This window comes from Pecten maximus, chromosome 7 (genome assembly GCF_902652985.1).
Source record: "Pecten maximus chromosome 7, xPecMax1.1, whole genome shotgun sequence".
Lineage (NCBI taxonomy): Eukaryota > Metazoa > Mollusca > Bivalvia > Pectinida > Pectinidae > Pecten > Pecten maximus.
The window spans coordinates 21,835,262-21,854,610 of NC_047021.1; the positions used below are offsets into that span (position 1 = coordinate 21,835,262).

The 19,349-nt window shown below is 39.0% G+C and overlaps 2 protein-coding genes across 3 annotated transcripts; one reads left to right on the forward strand and one right to left on the reverse strand.

The window, feature by feature from the left end:
• Positions 1 to 7,846, reverse strand: LOC117331906. 2 transcript variants are annotated; one of them, XM_033890878.1, is made up of 6 exons: positions 7,509 to 7,846; positions 6,474 to 6,518; positions 5,515 to 5,847; positions 3,841 to 4,008; positions 2,097 to 2,184; positions 1 to 1,381 (listed from the first exon to the last, which is right to left on the reverse strand). In XM_033890878.1, the coding sequence occupies exons 1-6, from the start codon at positions 7,621 to 7,623 to the stop codon at positions 1,090 to 1,092; spliced, it is 1,041 nt and encodes a 346-aa protein (XP_033746769.1). In that variant the 5' UTR covers positions 7,624 to 7,846; the 3' UTR covers positions 1 to 1,089. The 2 variants fall into 2 exon arrangements, with proteins under 2 accessions (XP_033746769.1, XP_033746770.1); XM_033890879.1 differs by having other exon boundaries at positions 6,489 to 6,518; positions 7,509 to 7,845.
• A 5,489-nt stretch (positions 7,847 to 13,335) lies between these two features.
• LOC117331907 (toll-like receptor 4) lies at positions 13,336 to 19,349 on the forward strand. Its single transcript, XM_033890880.1, has 2 exons — positions 13,336 to 13,390; positions 14,781 to 19,349. Exons 1-2 carry the CDS (start codon positions 13,380 to 13,382, stop codon positions 17,371 to 17,373), a joined length of 2,604 nt encoding a protein of 867 aa, XP_033746771.1. The 5' UTR covers positions 13,336 to 13,379; the 3' UTR covers positions 17,374 to 19,349.

Here is a 19,349-nt window from a genome sequence, read left to right on the forward strand (position 1 = left end):
TAATGTAGTGTACTGGTTCCATTAATGGGATGTGTAATCTTACAAAAAACGTAAAAAAAAAATACATTTCTTTCCATACATAATTTGCTATTAATCTATACTTAGTATGGGATACATTTTAATGGCTCGGCAAAGTTCGATCGCTTCGATCGCATATTTTCGCGGACGTTATTTGCCAGGGTGATGGCCCCTTGATTAACAAAAAATGTCATTTTTTGACGTTTCCGTGAAATAACAGCAAAAAATATTATCGGATTTTCTTGAAACTTGGTAACAACATTAAATGGCTCGTCAAAGTTCGATCGCCACTTTTCGCGGACGTTATTTGGCTGAGTTATGGCCCCTTGATTAGCTAATGATTACCCCCTCACGAAAGGGGGGGGGGGGGATAAATTCTACGAATTAGCTTTTTTTCATCTTTTCCCCCGAACGATTGTAGCTCAAACAGGAACATTCCTTTTCTGAATATATAAAAAAAAATTGATGATCAAGATGTTTTGACACTCCGAAGTTAGATTTATCTAGGTCAACCCTATGATTATAATATCATTCTCATTTGTTTAAATAAAATGTGTTTTATCTAGGCCTCTGGTTACACCAGTCACTAGTCTCATCAATATCCCTAGACTTTAAATATTCTATACACCAGTCCCCAGTCTCATCAATTCCTTTAAATTGTCTATACACGAGACCCAAGTCTCATCAATATCCCTAAACTTTAAATTGTCTATACACCAGTCCCCAGTCTCATCAATATCACTAGATGTTAAATATTCTATAAACCAGGTCCCAGTCTCATCAATATCCGAGAATTTTAAATTGTCTATACACCAGTCACCAGTCTCATAAATATCACTTAACTTTAAATTGTCTATAAACCAGGTCCCTGTCTTATCAATGTCACCTAACTTTAAATTTTTATGGGAATTTATAACATAATTTAATCGAAGTCCCTTCCTATCTACTAGATTTTTCTCTCTAATTTTAGTGGAGATTACTGTAATGAAGCCTAGGCCTGATACGTTTGTACCTATTTTGTTGTAAGAGATAATTAGATAGGACCGGTTAATCAAATCAATTATGTAATATCTAAAATGGTTGGTTGATGTAATCCTGTTCCTTATTAGACATCTTGTCCTGGTACGTCCAGTTCCAATGCGTCTGTTTGCTGACACTATTGGCGCTAGGTGGCGGTGTGGTGCACGTGGCGTTGTACTCGCTAAACTGACGGTGGACAGTCAATGGAGGAATGGCGGGTAAAGCTCTCTCGTCGGAAACACTGGATATGCGCATCGAACGACTGTCCCTATTTTGAATAGGTGTCCTTGATGGAATCTCCTCGTAAATTTCGTTGTAGGGTTTGTCTTGTTGTTGTCTTTTTCTTTAAAATAATGTTAATAATATTAATTTTATTGTGAAGATAGAGAAAACGCTGACTGTACCAATTTGATATAATGATCAGTTAATAAACACAAGAGTTCTTCACCTTATAACAATGAGTAATGTCATCAAAAAAAGTAATTAAAATTCAAAGAAGAATAGGACTTTATGTTCCGAACGTGTAAGCGTCCTCTAAGCCAATAACAGTCAAAGTGGTGTTTCCTCTTCAAAATGAAAACTATGGCAGTGAAAACAACTGCCATGTATATTAACGAGCAACAGACACGCCGACCCAAGGGATTCATTTGATTGTAGCCTTCACCAACTAACATTACTCGAAATTCTGTGAGTACTCAATTATGTTTTTAGTTATGTTATCACTTCCCTGATTCTCATTTAGAGAACTCGACATTTTCCCGAATTTTGTTAATTTACAGGTGTTAATAAGGTCAAGTATGGTTACCTTACAATAACCTGTCTTATTGTCATTATACTTGTAAATCTATAGTAGCTTAAGGTTTTATCCTGGATTTGTCGATTTTCATTTTTAACAGCGATTTATTTACACCATTTCACTTCGATATTATATTGTTAATCGTATAAACACCATGATGACTGAACCTTCTAGCCTTGGGAATGTGGTACAGCATTGTGAGGGCAGAAATCTAGCTGTGAAATGTGTTATATAACAACATGGAGACAAAGTTAACACCCACCTCCGTAACATAATATACAACAGTGTGATGATTGTGGAATAGATTATCGTAATTGACAGTACGGTTGTCATGACAACAGTTCCAGGGCCTGAAATACAAAAGAACAACGTTTTATTATATATTTATATATATATATATATATTTTAATCTGGAGTTCTAGAGCCTACTCGAGAACCATTTCATAAACATATACACTGTAATGTTATATATTCCGAATACCAAAATTTGTTTTGACTAAATCTGCGTTTCCTAACCTTGTAATATAGATAAAGCTGTTTCGCAATCCTTCCATTATTCATTCTGACAGCTTTAGTTCCGGGGAATGATAAATGACAATACGAACGAGTTGTTATGAAATAAACGAGAGGCCAAGATGGATACCGTAAACGTACATATTTCAGCGATAGTCTTATTTTAGCGATTTAAGCGTTGGAAGCCTCCGCTAATTCATAATTGCGCTAATTGAATTTTCTTATGTTTTTGTGACAACTGCTGCTAATCCGTTTAGATTAGGTTAGGAGCTAAAATTTGTGTACGCCAAAATCAGTCTGTTCCAAGTATACTGTAGCTGATCTACTAGTGTTCCAAGTATACTGTAGCTGATCTACTGGTGTTCCAAGTATACTGTAGCTGATCTACTGGTGTATTCAGCAGATACTATATGAAGATGTATCTTATTTCACCACAGAGTAAGTTCATTCTCCCGACTTTTAATTTGAAATCAAGAAACATGCACTCTCAACGACCACTGACACGGATTATTACTTACATGACCAGGACGGGTGGTCTACCTCCAAACTACAGGATACGCGTGGGGATTTTATTTTCCTATGGTGTACTTTTCTTTTAATGAAATTAAATGTATGCCATCACTAGTATATGTCAGTGACCACTAGAATAATTCATACCTGTAAGTGACCGCTGGACAATTCATACCTGTAAGTGACCACTTGAACAATTCATACCTGTAAGTGACCGCTAGAATAATTCATACCTGTAAGTGACCACTAGAACAATTCATATCTGTCAGTGACCGCTGGAACAATTCATATCTGTAAGTGACCGCTAGAATAATTCATACCTGCAAGTCACCGCTGGAACAATTCATATCTGTAAGTGACCACTGGACAATTCATATCTGTAAGTGTCCGCTGGAACAATTTATACCTGTAAGTGACCGCTAGAATAATTCATACCTGTAAGTGACCGCTAGAGTAATTCATACCCGTAGTGACCGCTAGAACAATTCATACCTGTAAGTGACCGCTTGAACAATTTATACCTGTAAGTGACCGCTAGAATAATTCATACCTGTAAGTGACCGCTAGAATAATTCATACCTGTAAGTGACCGCTAGAATAATTCATATCTGTTAGTGACCGCTAGAATAATTCATACCTGTAAGTGACCGCTAGAATAATTCATACCCGTAGTGACCGCTAGAATAATTTATACCTGTAAGTGACCGCTAGAATAATTTATACCTGTAAGTGACCGCTAGAATAATTCATACCTGTTTGTGACCGCTAGAATAATTCATACCTGTAAGTGACCGCTAGAATAATTCATACCTGTAAGTGACCGCTTGAACAAGTCATACCTGTAAGTGACCGCTAGAACAATTCATACCTGTAAGTGACCGCTAGAATAATTCATACCTGTAAGTGACCGCTAGAACAATCCATACCTGTAAGTGACCGCTAGAATAATTCATACCTGTAAGTGACCGCTAGAATATTCATACCTGTTAATGACGGCAATGACATCGTGGCGAGAATCTCTACCTGAGACGAATGGTTCCCAGCACTGACATTGGCGTCCGTAGTGATGGTAACTGGATTGGTGGTTATGCCAGCGGTACTGGTAGTTTTGGCATCTTCACAGATTAAAGACATGGATGCGGCTTTCCCTGCTGTAATAATCAACGAGACATTGTCTCACTCAAATGATTGTGTATTGGAGTATTTTTTCTTCAATTGTTTAAGTGGTTCAGATAAAGAAACGCATGTCTGATGCATATCTTGAAGGAAAATATGATTGGGTCATTGTACGTTAATATTGTGGAAAAAGACATGCAATATATTAACACATTTCTATTTCTATTTATTTTCTAAACTTGTTCCCTTAAAAGATTAATCAGACTAGCCAATCTGATTAAAATCATATGTTTAGGTTTTCGTTACTAAGTAGCCACCGTCTGAACGTTGTAATGAAGCCATGGACAAATGATTGTTAATTCGATTGCCATCTTCGCTAGCCAAGGCTTCTGATTACGTTACGTTCGTGGAGTGTAACGTAATCAGAAGCCTTGGCTAGCGAAGATGTTCGATTAAGACTGAACAACCATATATCGGGCATTTTGCGCATACATGAATCTTTCTGCGAATTTAGCGACTCTATCATAATTAGAATCGCAAATAAATCAATAAAAAAAATCCTAAAAAATGCAAACGGTAATTTTTCACGATTTTCGAAAAATGACCATCGTAAAAATAACCCGATATACGGTATATCGCGACGGTAGGGGCCGCGGTGGCCGAGTGGTCAAGGTGTCCAGACAGCCCTCCACCTCTGGGTTGAGAGTTCGGGGCAGTTGCTTTGTACTGACCGTAGGTCGGTGGTTTTTCTCCGGGTACTCCGGCTTTCCTCCACCTAAAAACCGGCACATCCTTAAATGACCCTGGCTGTGTTAATTAAATAACCTAACCTATCGCGACGGTTCACAATAGGTGTTGGACATACCTATATCCAGGCGGTAACAATAGCCTTATTTGACATACCTATATCAAGGCGGTAAAATAGGTGTTTGACAATCCTATATCTAGACGGTAACAATAGGTGTTCCTATATCTAGACGGTAACAATGAGTGTTGGACATACCTATATCCAGGCGGTAACAATAGGTGTGTGACAAACCTATATCTAGACGGTAACAATAGGTGTTTGACATACCTATATCCAGGCAGTAACAATAGGTGTTTGACATACCTATATCCAGGCAGTAACAATAGGTGTTTGACATACCTATATCCAGGCGGTAACAATAGGTGTTTGACATACCTATACCAGGCGATAACAATAGGTGTCGGACATACCTATATCCAGGCGGTAACAATAGGTGTTTGACATACCTATATCAAGGTGGTAACAATAGGTGTTTGACATACCTATACCAGGCGATAACAATAGGTGTCGGACATACCTATATCCAGGCGGTAACAATAGGTGTTTGACATACCTATATCAAGGCGGTAACAATAGGTGTTTGACATACCTATATCAAGGCGGTAACAATAGGTGTTTGACATACCTATATCAAGGCGGTAACAACAGGTGTTTGACTTACCTATATCCAGGCGGTAACAATAGGTGTTTGACATACCTATATCAAGGCGGTAACAATAGGTGTTTGACATACCTATATCCAGGCGGTAACAGTATGAGGTGTCGTACGGCTCGTGTACACGTTTGAGTGAGATGGTCAGGGTGTTACCAGCGTCAAGTCCTGGAAAGCTGGTCGCGCCCCGACAGGATATGATCCGAGTCTCTCCCCGGGGTAGGTAGCGCTGTATATGTATCTCAGAACCACACGCCAGGTAGTCCGGGGCGGAGACGGGGTTGAATGACAACTTGTTACCCTGGTATATTAGTATCGTACAGTCACACTTGTCCACGGGGATGGTCTTGGCTGGGTAGAAGTCCAACATTATACTGGAGGCGGTAATACTTCTCGTCCTGCAGATCTCCATAGCTGTAAATACAAAACAAATACATGTCTCATGTCAAACCATTGGTTTGATATCAAACGTTGCTCTTATAGTTAAAGCAGCATAATATTACGCATGCGCGATAATCAGACTAAATATGGATTTCATTAATTGTAAATAATTGTAAAAAAAAAAAGTTACTAGTGGATTATTGAATAATATAATTCAGTTTTTTTTTTTTTTTTTTTTTGTTCATTCAACATACAGTGTATCTCCTTTCCTATCCAAACTATTATTCAAACTAAGGAATAATTCCCATACTAAATACTATTTCTAAATTGATGAATTTAACAAAATTACAGTAAATTATTATATCGGTTAAGACGTATTCAGTTATGACAATCGACTAATACATCATTATAAGTGCTTTAAAAACAAACAGAATGTCGCACTTAGAAGAATGGAAGTAGAGTGTGTAATAAGAGAAATGAACATAGCTAATTAGCAGGTATAAAAAGGGTAGAAAAATAATGAAATCAAAGTTAAAATGACTAAAGCCGCTGATGACACGTAGAAACCTTCAATAGGGAGGCGACGCAGAAAAGGCTGAGATCCGGTAGGGTGACACAGGCAGTCAGAGGTCGGTAGGACCGAGAGGAAAATGACTTACATTGTATATACTTACTATCGGGTCCTCCTTTTGGACACCCAATACCTGGAACAGAAACGTATACATAATACACAATACCGGCTGATCAGTATGAGATTATTCTATCTATGTATATAATTTTAACATTATTTTGACCTCAAGTCTTGTGGATGATAAAATATAATGAAAATAAAAGAGGCCATGCAAAATAGGACTTTCAACGTGTAATTCTAATTCAAAATCGATAAAACGGGACAAAGACCAGGGGCTTCTAGGAGAGTAAGCTTCATCGCCGTCACCTGTCATATAAATCTAGGTGTAATACGGGTTTATTTAGTGACATAGTCATAACCATAATAGTGACAATAGTCATATTAACAAGTATCTAATACGGCTGTCTATCACACAAGGTAATGGAGGTTATCATGTCGACCACATAAATCTTCCCTTGGTCCTCATCAACCAATGCTAACCGTCACATGTCGATAATCTGTCATATTAATCGTGATAATGGAAACAATTTCTTGACTATCGAATCAACTGTTATACATCAGCACCACAGTTAGGGGAAGCAGGGATGTTACTATATATATAGAAATCGAAAAATAACACTGGGGATTTGAAATCGTTACTATTATGAAATGTACTCATAATGATTATCAAGGTGGTGAGAAATTACATTCATGTCTTAAGTAATACAAAAAGTTCGAGTTAAGATGTTGTCCACATCTATAACGGTTTATTTCTGTCGGTAAAAAAGCAGAATGCAAAGCGAAAGAAATGCTACCAACATCAGAGGAGTCAAAATTATATTTCTTCCCATATTCATCTTGCGGTCTTACATCTGGTGATATTTAGATGTTAACACATTGTTATCGCATCAAATTTGCATATAGAAAAGACAATGGTATTGTTAAACAATTTACCCTTTTTGCATCCGTTTCTAAAACTCTCAGAAACTGTTCGCGTAAAACTGTCGTTGATCTTGACACGTATCAGACACGACAGCTTGGTAATCAGTGAGTTATAAAATAGATTAACATGTTATGTACGTACCTTCAGCATTCTGGACAAGATCCAACATCAACAACACTTCCAAAACAATATCAACTGTAATTTTCTGAAACATGTTTCGTATACCAAAACTGGACCATTTTTCGAGTATTCTCATTCTGAATCAGCTCGCTACACCTGAGAGTAAGCGCCACATCTGATACCTAATAAGGTCACACCTATAAATATATTGATTATTACAGCCATCATCTCCCACAGTTAATCATTGCCATGGAAACGGTTCGCATTTCGCATTGGTTTCAGAAAAACGATACTTTTCTGCTATCGAATGATACATCGACATTTAGATATAATAAAGGATAATTTCCTGCCTCTTTGAGAATTAATATGTATCTTTGTATACCGTCTGTCAATTAGGTCAGAGCGAACCGAACGACGGCGGATATGACAATGTTGTATCGGGTGCTAATATGCGAAACCGGAACGTCAACCTCAGAAGAAAGTTAATTGACAATTACAATAAGGTTACACGGTTACTCGTATCATATCGTTTAAAGCAGTGTTGAGGAGAACGATGGGCCATTAAAGAGGTCATTGTTATAACGAATGTGATACACATCATACACACATTACTGGTCGTAAGTGACAAATGTTTTGTTTTACGCTTCTTTTTTATCTTGCAAATATCCAAATAAAGCAATCCTCTACAAGACAATTTCATATTTTATCCCATTGATATCAAATTAGCAGTAGGCATGCAATCGAAAATCATTGATAAAGGTTTACGTCTGTAACCTTATGTACAAAATGATTGGTTTGGTTTGTATTGTTTAACGTCTTATGAACAGCTGTGGCATTTAAGGATGGTTCCCCAGTGTGTGAGATACATGTAAGTGTGTGTTTTGGGAGGCTGGGGTTTAGATACATGTAAGTGTGTGTTTTGGGAGGCTGGGGTTTAGATACATGTAAGTGTGTGTTTTGGGAGGCTGGGGTTTAGATACATGTAAGTGTGTGTTTTGGGAGGCTGGGGTTTAGATACATGTAAGTGTGTGTTTTGGGGGGCTGGGGTTTAGATACATGTAAGTGTGTGTTTTGGGAGGCTGGGGTTTAGATACATGTAAGTGTGTGTTTTGGGGGGCTGGGGTTTAGATACATGTAAGTGTGTGTTTTGGGGGGCTGGGGTTTAGATACATGTTTGTAGAGTGTGTGTTTTGGGAGGCTGGGGTTTAGATACATGTAAGTGTGTGTTTTGGGAGACTGGGGTTTAGATACATGTAAGTGTGTGTTTTGGGAGGCTGGGGTTTAGATACATGTTTGTAGAGTGTGTGTTTTGGGAGGCTGGGGTTTAGATACATGTAAGTGTGTGTTTTGGGAGGCTGGGGTTTAGATACATGTAAGTGTGTGTTTTGGGGGGCTGGGGTTTAGATACATGTAAGTGTGTGTTTTGGGAGGCTGGGGTTTAGATACATGTAAGTGTGTGTTTTGGGAGGCTGGGGTTTAGATACATGTAAGTGTGTGTTTTGGGAGACTGGGGTTTAGATACATGTAAGTGTGTGTTTTGGGAGGCTGGGGTTTAGATACATGTAAGTGTGTGTTGTGGGAGGCTGGGGTTTAGATACATGTTTGTGTGTGTTTTGGGAGGCTGGGGTTTAGATACATGTAAGTGTGTGTTTTGGGAGGCTGGGGTTTAGATACATGTTTGTAGAGTGTGTGTTTTGGGAGGCTGGGGTTTAGATACATGTAAGTGTGTGTTTTGGGAGGCTGGGGTTTAGATACATGTAAGTGTGTGTTTTGGGAGGCTGGGGTTTAGATACATGTTTGTAGAGTGTGTGTTTTGGGAGACTGGGGTTTAGATACATGTAAGTGTGTGTTTTGGGAGGCTGGGGTTTAGATACATGTAAGTGTGTGTTTTGGGAGGCTGGGGTTTAGATACATGTTTGTGTGTGTTTTGGGAGGCTGGGGTTTAGATACATGTAAGTGTGTGTTTTGGGAGGCTGGGGTTTAGATACATGTTTGTAGAGTGTGTGTTTTGGGAGGCTGGGGTTTAGATACATGTAAGTGTGTGTTTTGGGAGGCTGGGGTTTAGATACATGTTTGTAGAGTGTGTGTTTTGGGAGACTGGGGTTTAGATACATGTTTGTAGAGTGTGTGTTTTGGGAGGCTGGGGTTTAGATACATGTTTGTAGAGTGTGTGTTTTGGGAGGCTGGGGTTTAGATACATGTAAGTGTGTGTTTTGGGAGGCTGGGGTTTAGATACATGTTTGTAGAGTGTGTGTTTTGGGAGGCTGGGGTTTAGATACATGTAAGTGTGTGTTTTGGGAGGCTGGGGTTTAGATACATGTTTGTAGAGTGTGTGTTTTGGGAGGCTGGGGTTTAGATACATGTAAGTGTGTGTTTTGGGAGGCTGGGGTTTAGATACATGTAAGTGTGTGTTTTGGGAGGCTGGGGTTTAGATACATGTAAGTGTGTGTTTTGGGAGGCTGGGGTTTAGATACATGTTTGTAGAGTGTGTGTTTTGGGAGACTGGGGTTTAGATACATGTAAGTGTGTGTTTTGGGAGGCTGGGGTTTAGATACATGTTTGTAGAGTGTGTGTTTTGGGAGGCTGGGGTTTAGATACATGTTTGTAGAGTGTGTGTTTTGGGAGGCTGGGGTTTAGATACATGTAAGTGTGTGTTTTGGGGGGCTGGGGTTTAGATACATGTAAGTGTGTGTTTTGGGAGGCTGGGGTTTAGATACATGTTTGTAGAGTGTGTGTTTTGGGAGGCTGGGGTTTAGATACATGTAAGTGTGTGTTTTGGGAGGCTGGGGTTTAGATACATGTTTGTAGAGTGTGTGTTTTGGGAGGCTGGGGTTTAGATACATGTAAGTGTGTGTTTTGGGAGGCTGGGGTTTAGATACATGTTTGTAGAGTGTGTGTTTTGGGAGACTGGGGTTTAGATACATGTAAGTGTGTGTTTTGGGAGGCTGGGGTTTAGATACATGTTTGTAGAGTGTGTGTTTTGGGAGGCTGGGGTTTAGATACATGTAAGTGTGTGTTTTGGGGGGCTGGGGTTTAGATACATGTAAGTGTGTGTTTTGGGGGGCTGGGGTTTAGATACATGTAAGTGTGTGTTTTGGGAGGCTGGGGTTTAGATACATGTTTGTAGAGTGTGTGTTTTGGGAGGCTGGGGTTTAGATACATGTAAGTGTGTGTTTTGGGAGGCTGGGGTTTAGATACATGTAAGTGTGTGTTTTGGGAGGCTGGGGTTTAGATACATGTTTGTAGAGTGTGTGTTTTGGGAGGCTGGGGTTTAGATACATGTTTATAGAGTGTGTGTTTTGGGAGGCTGGGGTTTAGATACATGTAAGTGTGTGTTTTGGGAGGCTGGGGTTTAGATACATGTTTGTAGAGTGTGTGTTTTGGGAGGCTGGGGTTTAGATACATGTAAGTGTGTGTTTTGGGAGGCTGGGGTTTAGATACATGTAAGTGTGTGTTTTGGGAGACTGGGGTTTAGATACATGTAAGTGTGTGTTTTGGGAGACTGGGGTTTAGATACATGTTTGTAGAGTGTGTGTTTTGGGAGGCTGGGGTTTAGATACATGTTTGTAGAGTGTGTGTTTTGGGAGGCTGGGGTTTAGATACATGTGTGTGTTTTGGGGGGCTGGGGTTTAGATACATGTAAGTGTGTGTTTTGGGGGGCTGGGGTTTAGATACATGTAAGTGTGTGTTTTGGGAGGCTGGGGTTTAGATACATGTAAGTGTGTGTTTTGGGGGGCTGGGGTTTAGATACATGTAAGTGTGTGTTTTGGGAGGCTGGGGTTTAGATACATGTAAGTGTGTGTTTTGGGGGGCTGGGGTTTAGATACATGTAAGTGTGTGTTTTGGGGGGCTGGGGTTTAGATACATGTAAGTGTGTGTTTTGGGAGGCTGGGGTTTAGATACATGTAAGTGTGTGTTTTGGGAGGCTGGGGTTTAGATACATGTAAGTGTGTGTTTTGGGAGGCTGGGGTTTAGATACATGTAAGTGTGTGTTTTGGGAGGCTGGGGTTTAGATACATGTAAGTGTGTGTTTTGGGGGGCTGGGGTTTAGATACATGTTTGTAGAGTGTGTGTTTTGGGAGGCTGGGGTTTAGATACATGTTTGTAGAGTGTGTGTTTTGGGAGGCTGGGGTTTAGATACATGTTTGTAGAGTGTGTGTTTTGGGAGGCTGGGGTTTAGATACATGTTTGTAGAGTGTGTGTTTTGGGAGGCTGGGGTTTAGATACATGTTTGTAGAGTGTGTGTTTTGGGAGGCTGGGGTTTAGATACATGTAAATGTGTGTTTTGGGAGGCTGGGGTTTAGATACATGTTTGTAGAGTGTGTGTTTTGGGAGGCTGGGGTTTAGATACATGTAAGTGTGTGTTTTGGGAGGCTGGGGTTTAGATACATGTTTGTAGAGTGTGTGTTTTGGGAGGCTGGGGTTTAGATACATGTAAATGTGTGTTTTGGGAGGCTGGGGTTTAGATACATGTTTGTAGAGTGTGTGTTTTGGGAGGCTGGGGTTTAGATACATGTTTGTAGAGTGTGTGTTTTGGGGGGCTGGGGTTTAGATACATGTAAGTGTGTGTTTTGGGAGGCTGGGGTTTAGATACATGTTTGTAGAGTGTGTGTTTTGGGAGGCTGGGGTTTAGATACATGTAAGTGTGTGTTTTGGGAGGCTGGGGTTTAGATACATGTAAGTGTGTGTTTTGGGAGGCTGGGGTTTAGATACATGTAAGTGTGTGTTTTGGGAGGCTGGGGTTTAGATACATGTAAGTGTGTGTTTTGGGAGACTGGGGTTTAGATACATGTTTGTAGAGTGTGTGTTTTGGGAGGCTGGGGTTTAGATACATGTTTATAGAGTGTGTGTTTTGGGAGACTGGGGTATGTTTGTGATTGTCTCCTTATGATAGCGCAAAACTGATGCCGACTTTATAGTGCTGCCTTACTGGAAGACATCCGGCAGGGTGTCACATTATACTTACAACTTGGAACCAGTCGTCACACTCCCAAAATGTTCAACATTTGACTCGTCTAAAGACTGAGACAAGGAAGTAGGATAGAAGATGAAAAAAGTAAGTCGCATCTGTATATGAAAATATTATAATTAACTTGAATTTTGTGCGTAATATGATTGAAATACATGTACTATATCCTACGTAATGTAAACGTGGGAATTTACGCGAGGGATAACCTATGTATTTATCCTAAATACGTGAACGCCATTCGATCGCGAACATTTCTCCCATGAATATTACATTCGTAGTTTGTAATGTATGTAATCATTTATGGAACAGGCTTTAAAAAAGAAGAAAAAATCGCGGTAATAATCCCCATGCGTATAGCTAAATACTGAAATCGCGAAATTAATTAAAGCCCGCAAAATTAACCATGTCTACAGTATTGAAAAATGGAATATATGCAACCGGCGCCATAAACAAAATGAGGACACCAATCCTCTCAAAGTTTCAATGTAATATGGAGGCGCATGACAGTTCATTTAACGAGTTTGATACATTTCAATTCTGTTATCACGGCTCTCAAACAGTAGGTAGATCAACTCTGAGACTATCGTGTGACGTCTTACCTTCATGACGTCTCAAAATTGTCATTAACTTTGATTGTAGATACACATCGTAGCAGGGAAATGTAATATGGTCGAGTAGACTTTAAGGAATACGGGTAAATGGAGTTTTCATTAGAAAGGCAGAAGCTGTTCCTACTTAGATATTATGTACATAGTCAAATACCACGAAACTTGCGAGAACACTTCCTCCCTCCAATAATTACCAAACAAAAAATACTTCCTTGTGTGTTTAAGGTTTATAGTCATAGAATTCACACACGGATGTAATGATTTAAACTTACCAGTAACAGTGTTGACGTCTTATAACCGCCAGAAGTCACAGTCATGGACATTCTGTAAGTAGATAAATGTCATACACCCGGGTATATTAACCACAGGTGTACATAAATGTCATGTATATTACGTACAGACCTGGGCATTATGTAAGTAGATAAATGTCATGTATATTGACCACAGGCTTGGACAACTTCTAAGTAGATACATTGTAAATGTCATGTTTATTGACCACATGCTTGGACAACCCTCTAAGTAGATAAATGTCATGTGTATTGATCACAGGCTTTGGACAACCGCTAAGTAGATAAATGTCATGTGTATTAATCACAGGCTTGGACAACCTCTAAGTTGATAAATGTCATGTGTATTGATCACAGGCTTTGGCAACCGCTAAGTAGATAAATGTCATGTGTATTGATCACAGGCTTTGGCAACCGCTAAGTAGATAAATGTAATGTATATTTACCACAGACTTGGACAACCTCTAAAAAGATAAATGGCATGTTTATTAACCACAGGCTTGAAAACCTCTAAGTCTATAAATGACATGATCTAACTAAATAAATGTCATGTATATTAACCACAGGCTTGGACAAATCTTGTATACCAAGCACATAATTATCGTTACCATTTCCAAGGATTGCATAAAAAACAATAGAAAATGTGAGTTCGTACATTTTGGCCGAACAATTAAATAAACTGCCAAATCCTTACATGAACATGTCCCTCATGGAAAATCAGAACTTTTCATGAACCATTTACAATAATAAAATATCTATAAATTACCCATATGCCCCTGCTTCAATTTAATGAAAATGACATAAAAGAAAAGTCGTGTTATTGAAAAGATGGGCCATAATGGCATAGCTTGAACACAGAGGAGAAGTTAAAGTGAAATCACTCAAGCCATCTAATAACAGACATAGAACAAGGATGTTACAGACGGACATGTCACACACTTAAATCCTTCTATTATCCTGGCGAAGACAGAGCAATCACGGACTGCCTACCTGACCTCGTACTGTTTGACAAGTGATATTTGACGTTTCTTTGTCCACAAAACACACAGGTAGAAATGACCTATGTTGTTTATCTATATACGACATTTTTCTACCAGGCCTGACAATACATGTTATATTAGTCAGACAAAACGTGTCAGCTAACTCTGACAAATGCATCGCTTTTTTGGGACTGTAATTCATATAGAGACGGAATACTTCGTGGCATAACACAGCATGATACTTCATTCATCTTGTTTTCAAAATCGGTATACTGAGGAAAAATCAAAGAGTTCTCCAAGACTATGAAAAGACTGGTGTAGAAATATTTCCAGTGGTATTTTCCTATATGAGTTTTACACGAAAATAAACGAATATTGCTTCATTAATCTTTTTTTTAATTAATGAAATAGATGCATTTAAACATCTGTCTTCATTTATTGTGTTGCAGGGTAAAACTCCTCTTATCTGGACTACAAATAGCAAGTCTGGGACTTTTGTCAGGTATTCAATCCGGCTATTCCTCCTTCAATAATTGCACATCTGAGCCCAAGTGTAGATGTTTTGTCTTACCTGATGTCACTTCCGGAGGTTACGATGGTGGCCTTGGTGCAGACTGTTCCAGGGAAGGGCTCTCGAGCATTCCCATATTCTCACCGGATGTGACGTGGATTAGTCTCTCCCATAACCTCATCAGCACATTTCCCGGAACATCAGAGATTGGATACAATGTTACGTTTCTCGACTTATCTAATAATAAAATTGGATCGTTTAAAGCTGACACTTTACATAAACTAAGACGTTTAATCTCTCTGGATCTGAGTTATAACGACCTACGTTATAACGACTCAATTTTCAAACCTGGCCAATTTAAATCATTGAAAAAATTGCAGTATTTGAATCTGAAAGGGAATGCCAACAAATATGACAATGGATATCCACAGTCTATAGGTGAACTAGAATCTTTAACAACCCTACAGCTGGATGGAATAGATGGCGCTAACTTCCCACTCCGGTATCAGACAATGTCAAACCTAACAACTTTGGACCTCTCCAGTTTGACAGGTAACTGTAAGGTAAAGTCTCTGACCCGACGCATGTTTGATGGAGTTAGCGTTATACGGTATTTGAACGTGTCATATTGTAAACTAACTCACATAGAGACAGGTGCCCTCGGAGTTCTTACTCAACTGAGATATCTCAATTTATCTCACAACGTCTATCTTTCCTTCAACGCATTATCAAACATCACATTTGATTTGCAGTTCACAGACATTCGCACTCTGGATATTTCTAAGGTACATTGTACGTACGGAGTTGGAACCTACGTTTTAGTCGACGATATTAGACATCTTAACAAAACTAAACTGGAGAAATTGTACGTAGAAAGTAACAGACTTAGCATGCTGCAATCAGATGCTTTTAATTACTTCCCTCCTACCTTACGGTACATATCGATCAGGGACAACCTGTTCACTATGGGTATATATGTTCTTCAGTTCGGCATCTTATGTGGCCTCCGGGAACTCGATCTAGCCAATTCCTTCACTACGCATGATCCGAGTGACACCACAAACCGCTTCAGTAGCTGCGGTGATTGGAGGGGACCTATGAAAAATGCAATCGCAACGTCACCTATTGACAAGGAGGGGATGCTGCCTTTAGACCGCCTTGGTAACACAGGAAAGGGAATGACATTTATTGTCAATCTACCACGAAATCTGGAAAAAATCTCGTTTGCCAATTGTCTTTATCGTTACGTTATTTACACTCTACATTTTGCTGAAAACAAATTGACACATCTTTCTGCCCAAAAGAACATGTTTGTTGAATGGAGAGGACCTATATTCAATCTTACCAAATTGGAATATGCGGATTTGTCAAATAATTTCTGTTCGTATGTGGCAGTAGATTTTTTTCAACATCTTACTTCTCTTAAAACGTTAATAATTAGCACAAACTTGTTAGGTTTTATGATAAATCTTGACACACAAGGCAAAACATTCCAAAGCAACACCCTGATGACTAAACTGGACATATCTAGGAACCGAATCGATATGTTGCCAGGTAAAATATTCCACACTCTGGACAAAATGCAGTATTTGAATGTGAGTTTCAACTTGATGACGTCATGGGATGTGAACATTAGTCACATGACGAATCTGAAGTATCTAGATTTGTCTCACAACCAGTTATCCGAGCTCTCTGATCAAAACAGGCGACACATCGATACCATTACTAAGACGGGGAACCTGACGATAAACCTAAGCAATAACCGACTGCAGTGCTCCTGTCAAACTCTTCCATTCATGCGCTGGGTAAACTTGAATAAGAAGGTATTTAAAAGATTTCACACATACAAATGTAGTTTCGATAACCATACCAGTGTCTCATTTTCAGACCTGGATACGGTACTTCAGCAGCTGGAGAAAGACTGCACCAGCTATATCGGTCTGATCGCTGGTTTACTCTCTGCTATCGTGTTTTGCTTAGCAATCTTGGTATGTGGCCTTCTGTTCAGATACAGATGGAAACTTCGCTATTTATACTACCTGACAAAGAACAGGTACAGAGGATACGCCAGGATAAGAGATGATCAGAGCCATGACTACCAGTATGACGCATTCGTTTCATACGCAGAGGAGGAATCCCAATTCGTCCATAGAGATTTTATTGAAAACCTGGAGACAAACCGTCATTTTAGATTGTGTGTACATGGACGTGACTTCATTCCCGGTATGGATATAGCTGCTAACATCACAAACGCTATACACTCTAGCCGTAAAACTGTCATAGTCATGAGTGAAAACTTCGTCGAGTCGTACTGGTGTATGTATGAACTAAACATGGCGCGGATGGAGAGCATTTACTCCCGAGAAGGTGCCAGTGTTCTGTTCTTGGTCATGTATAGCCCTGTACCAGCAAGGGCCATTCCTCTGCAAGTGATGGACATCATTCAATCCAAGTCATATATAGAGTACCCGGATGACCCTCAAGGCAATGTGGTATTCTGGGATAAGATAGCAGAGGCCATTGCCATATAAGGTGTATGATATGTATTGACTTTTTCCTCAATACGAAAGTCTTCTATGTGCCAACACCTTCAACCAATATGGTGTGTTGTCATTGTATTTTGTACAGGCGTGTGGTAATGATGTGAAGAAGTGAGGCTATAAACGTGGTTGTTTTATCATGTTTATATAGATATATCATAATAATCTTTGATAATTTTAGCAATATGAATCTGCATTTAACGCCCACTAGAAAGCGTCCTTATGACTAAGGAATATTTTGGTATTAACTTAATGAGATAACTTTCAGACAGATTCTAAAGGTTTTTTCAACATATCATAAGTTTAATGGTTCTTTAAGATAATCTCTTGGGAGGCTTACAATGTTATTTAATCAGAATCAGCAGCAGCAGGTTACAGTTTTGTTCAGAGGGATTTGCCGGTTTTCTCCGGTCCACAAATTGTCTGCCTGTGTCGGCTTTGAGAGCTAGCATTGTTCACTGTGGATATTCTGTCTTCAGCGTGACATCTTCTGTTTCTGTTTCAGACATTCATACTGTCTTTCCCAAAATATCTTATACCTGACAGTCACTTGGTAAAAGTTAAAATATCTCTATGTGAATCTATTAGTCGGTAGATATCAGTGTTTTATATTTTAACCCGTTTTGACTATTTTTGTCGTTGTGTTTGTAAACAATGTATTGCTTTTTCACTGCTTTGTTTTACTTTGCAAACCTTAATGGTGATATTAACTTAATTTTTGTGTGTTTACATGTTTATGGTACATTTAAATCAAACAATTAATAAGTATATGTCAGTAATAATAATAGTAATATGTTATTCTATGTATTTTTTAAAAACCAAATGATACGTTTTGTCAATATACCCTAATATAAACCCTTAATACTTGATGTAGAAAATCTGTCCTCTCTACCCAACATTACTTAGTGTAATAGAACTAAACCGTGTAACATAACCTACATGATGTATTTACGTATTTCATTATAAAGTTCCTAACATCAGTAACTTATCTACAATTTCACGATCCAATCTACTGGAAATAATTTGATATCCACTTTATTCACATGATATTAATATTTATGTAATTGCCATATTCTTCCGTATTCTTCATTTTCCTCCAACGAGTTATAAAAAAGAGGAAGTTCCCTTATTATGGAAAGTCCCCGTGACTTCAGTTTTACGGCTATGTGTTTACTAGAATGTTTCCCCATAACGAGGAAATTATTCCGTGGACGTAATCGTCCATACAAAAGGATTACATAATGTGAATTTTGTACTGTATTCAAACTGAAAAATACGGAAAACTAACATGAATGATCTATAAATAAATATCCAATAGCAACGTTTCGATGTCTTTATACCAAAGTATTAAAAATGTCCGTGAGAAATAATTGGTTATAAACACACACTAACAATTATCACACCAACAGAAACTGTATCTGTCACTTACCGTAGATAATACATTACCCTTACGGACTTATCTCGTGTACTGTTTGTACGGAGATGGTTACTGACTTTTCACTGATAGAATCTTACCTTGAGGATTTGATAAAGACAATTCCGTCCATATTATTGGTTATGTAACACGATGCTCAGCCGAGGGTAGGACAAGAATATCGCCCCGAGGGTAGGACAAGAATATCACCCCGAGGGTAGGACAAGAATACACCCCGAGGGTAGGACAAGAATATCATCCCGAGGGTAGGACAAGAATATCACCCCGAGGGTAGGACAAGAATATCACCCCGAGGGTAGGACAAGAATGTCACCACCCCGTGGGGGGGGGGTTACGGTCCAGTTGTTCAAATACATGTAGTCAGACATTCCGATGTTTTTTTTCTTCAATATCAAAATTTGGTAGTACAGCCTAAAAATCTTACCCCGAGCGATTGAGATATTCTTTCCTCTTACCCTGGACAGAGATATCCGCAGTTTTAAAGGGGTGAGATTTTCTTATCTATCTCACCCTAGGGAAAAGACAAGCTACA

Excerpts from the sequence above, each read along its gene's own strand:
- LOC117331906 (XM_033890878.1), bottom strand. The coding sequence starts at position 7,623 with ATGAGAATACTCGAAAAATGGTCCAGTTTTGGTATACGAAACATGTTT. Across the intron at positions 4,009-5,514 it reads CTGTTACCGCCTGGATATAG|CAGGGAAAGCCGCATCCATG; the intron begins GTATGTCAAACA and ends TGATTATTACAG. Across the intron at positions 2,185-3,840 it reads GTCATTGCCGTCATTAACAG|GCCCTGGAACTGTTGTCATG; the intron begins GTATGAATATTC and ends TTTGTATTTCAG.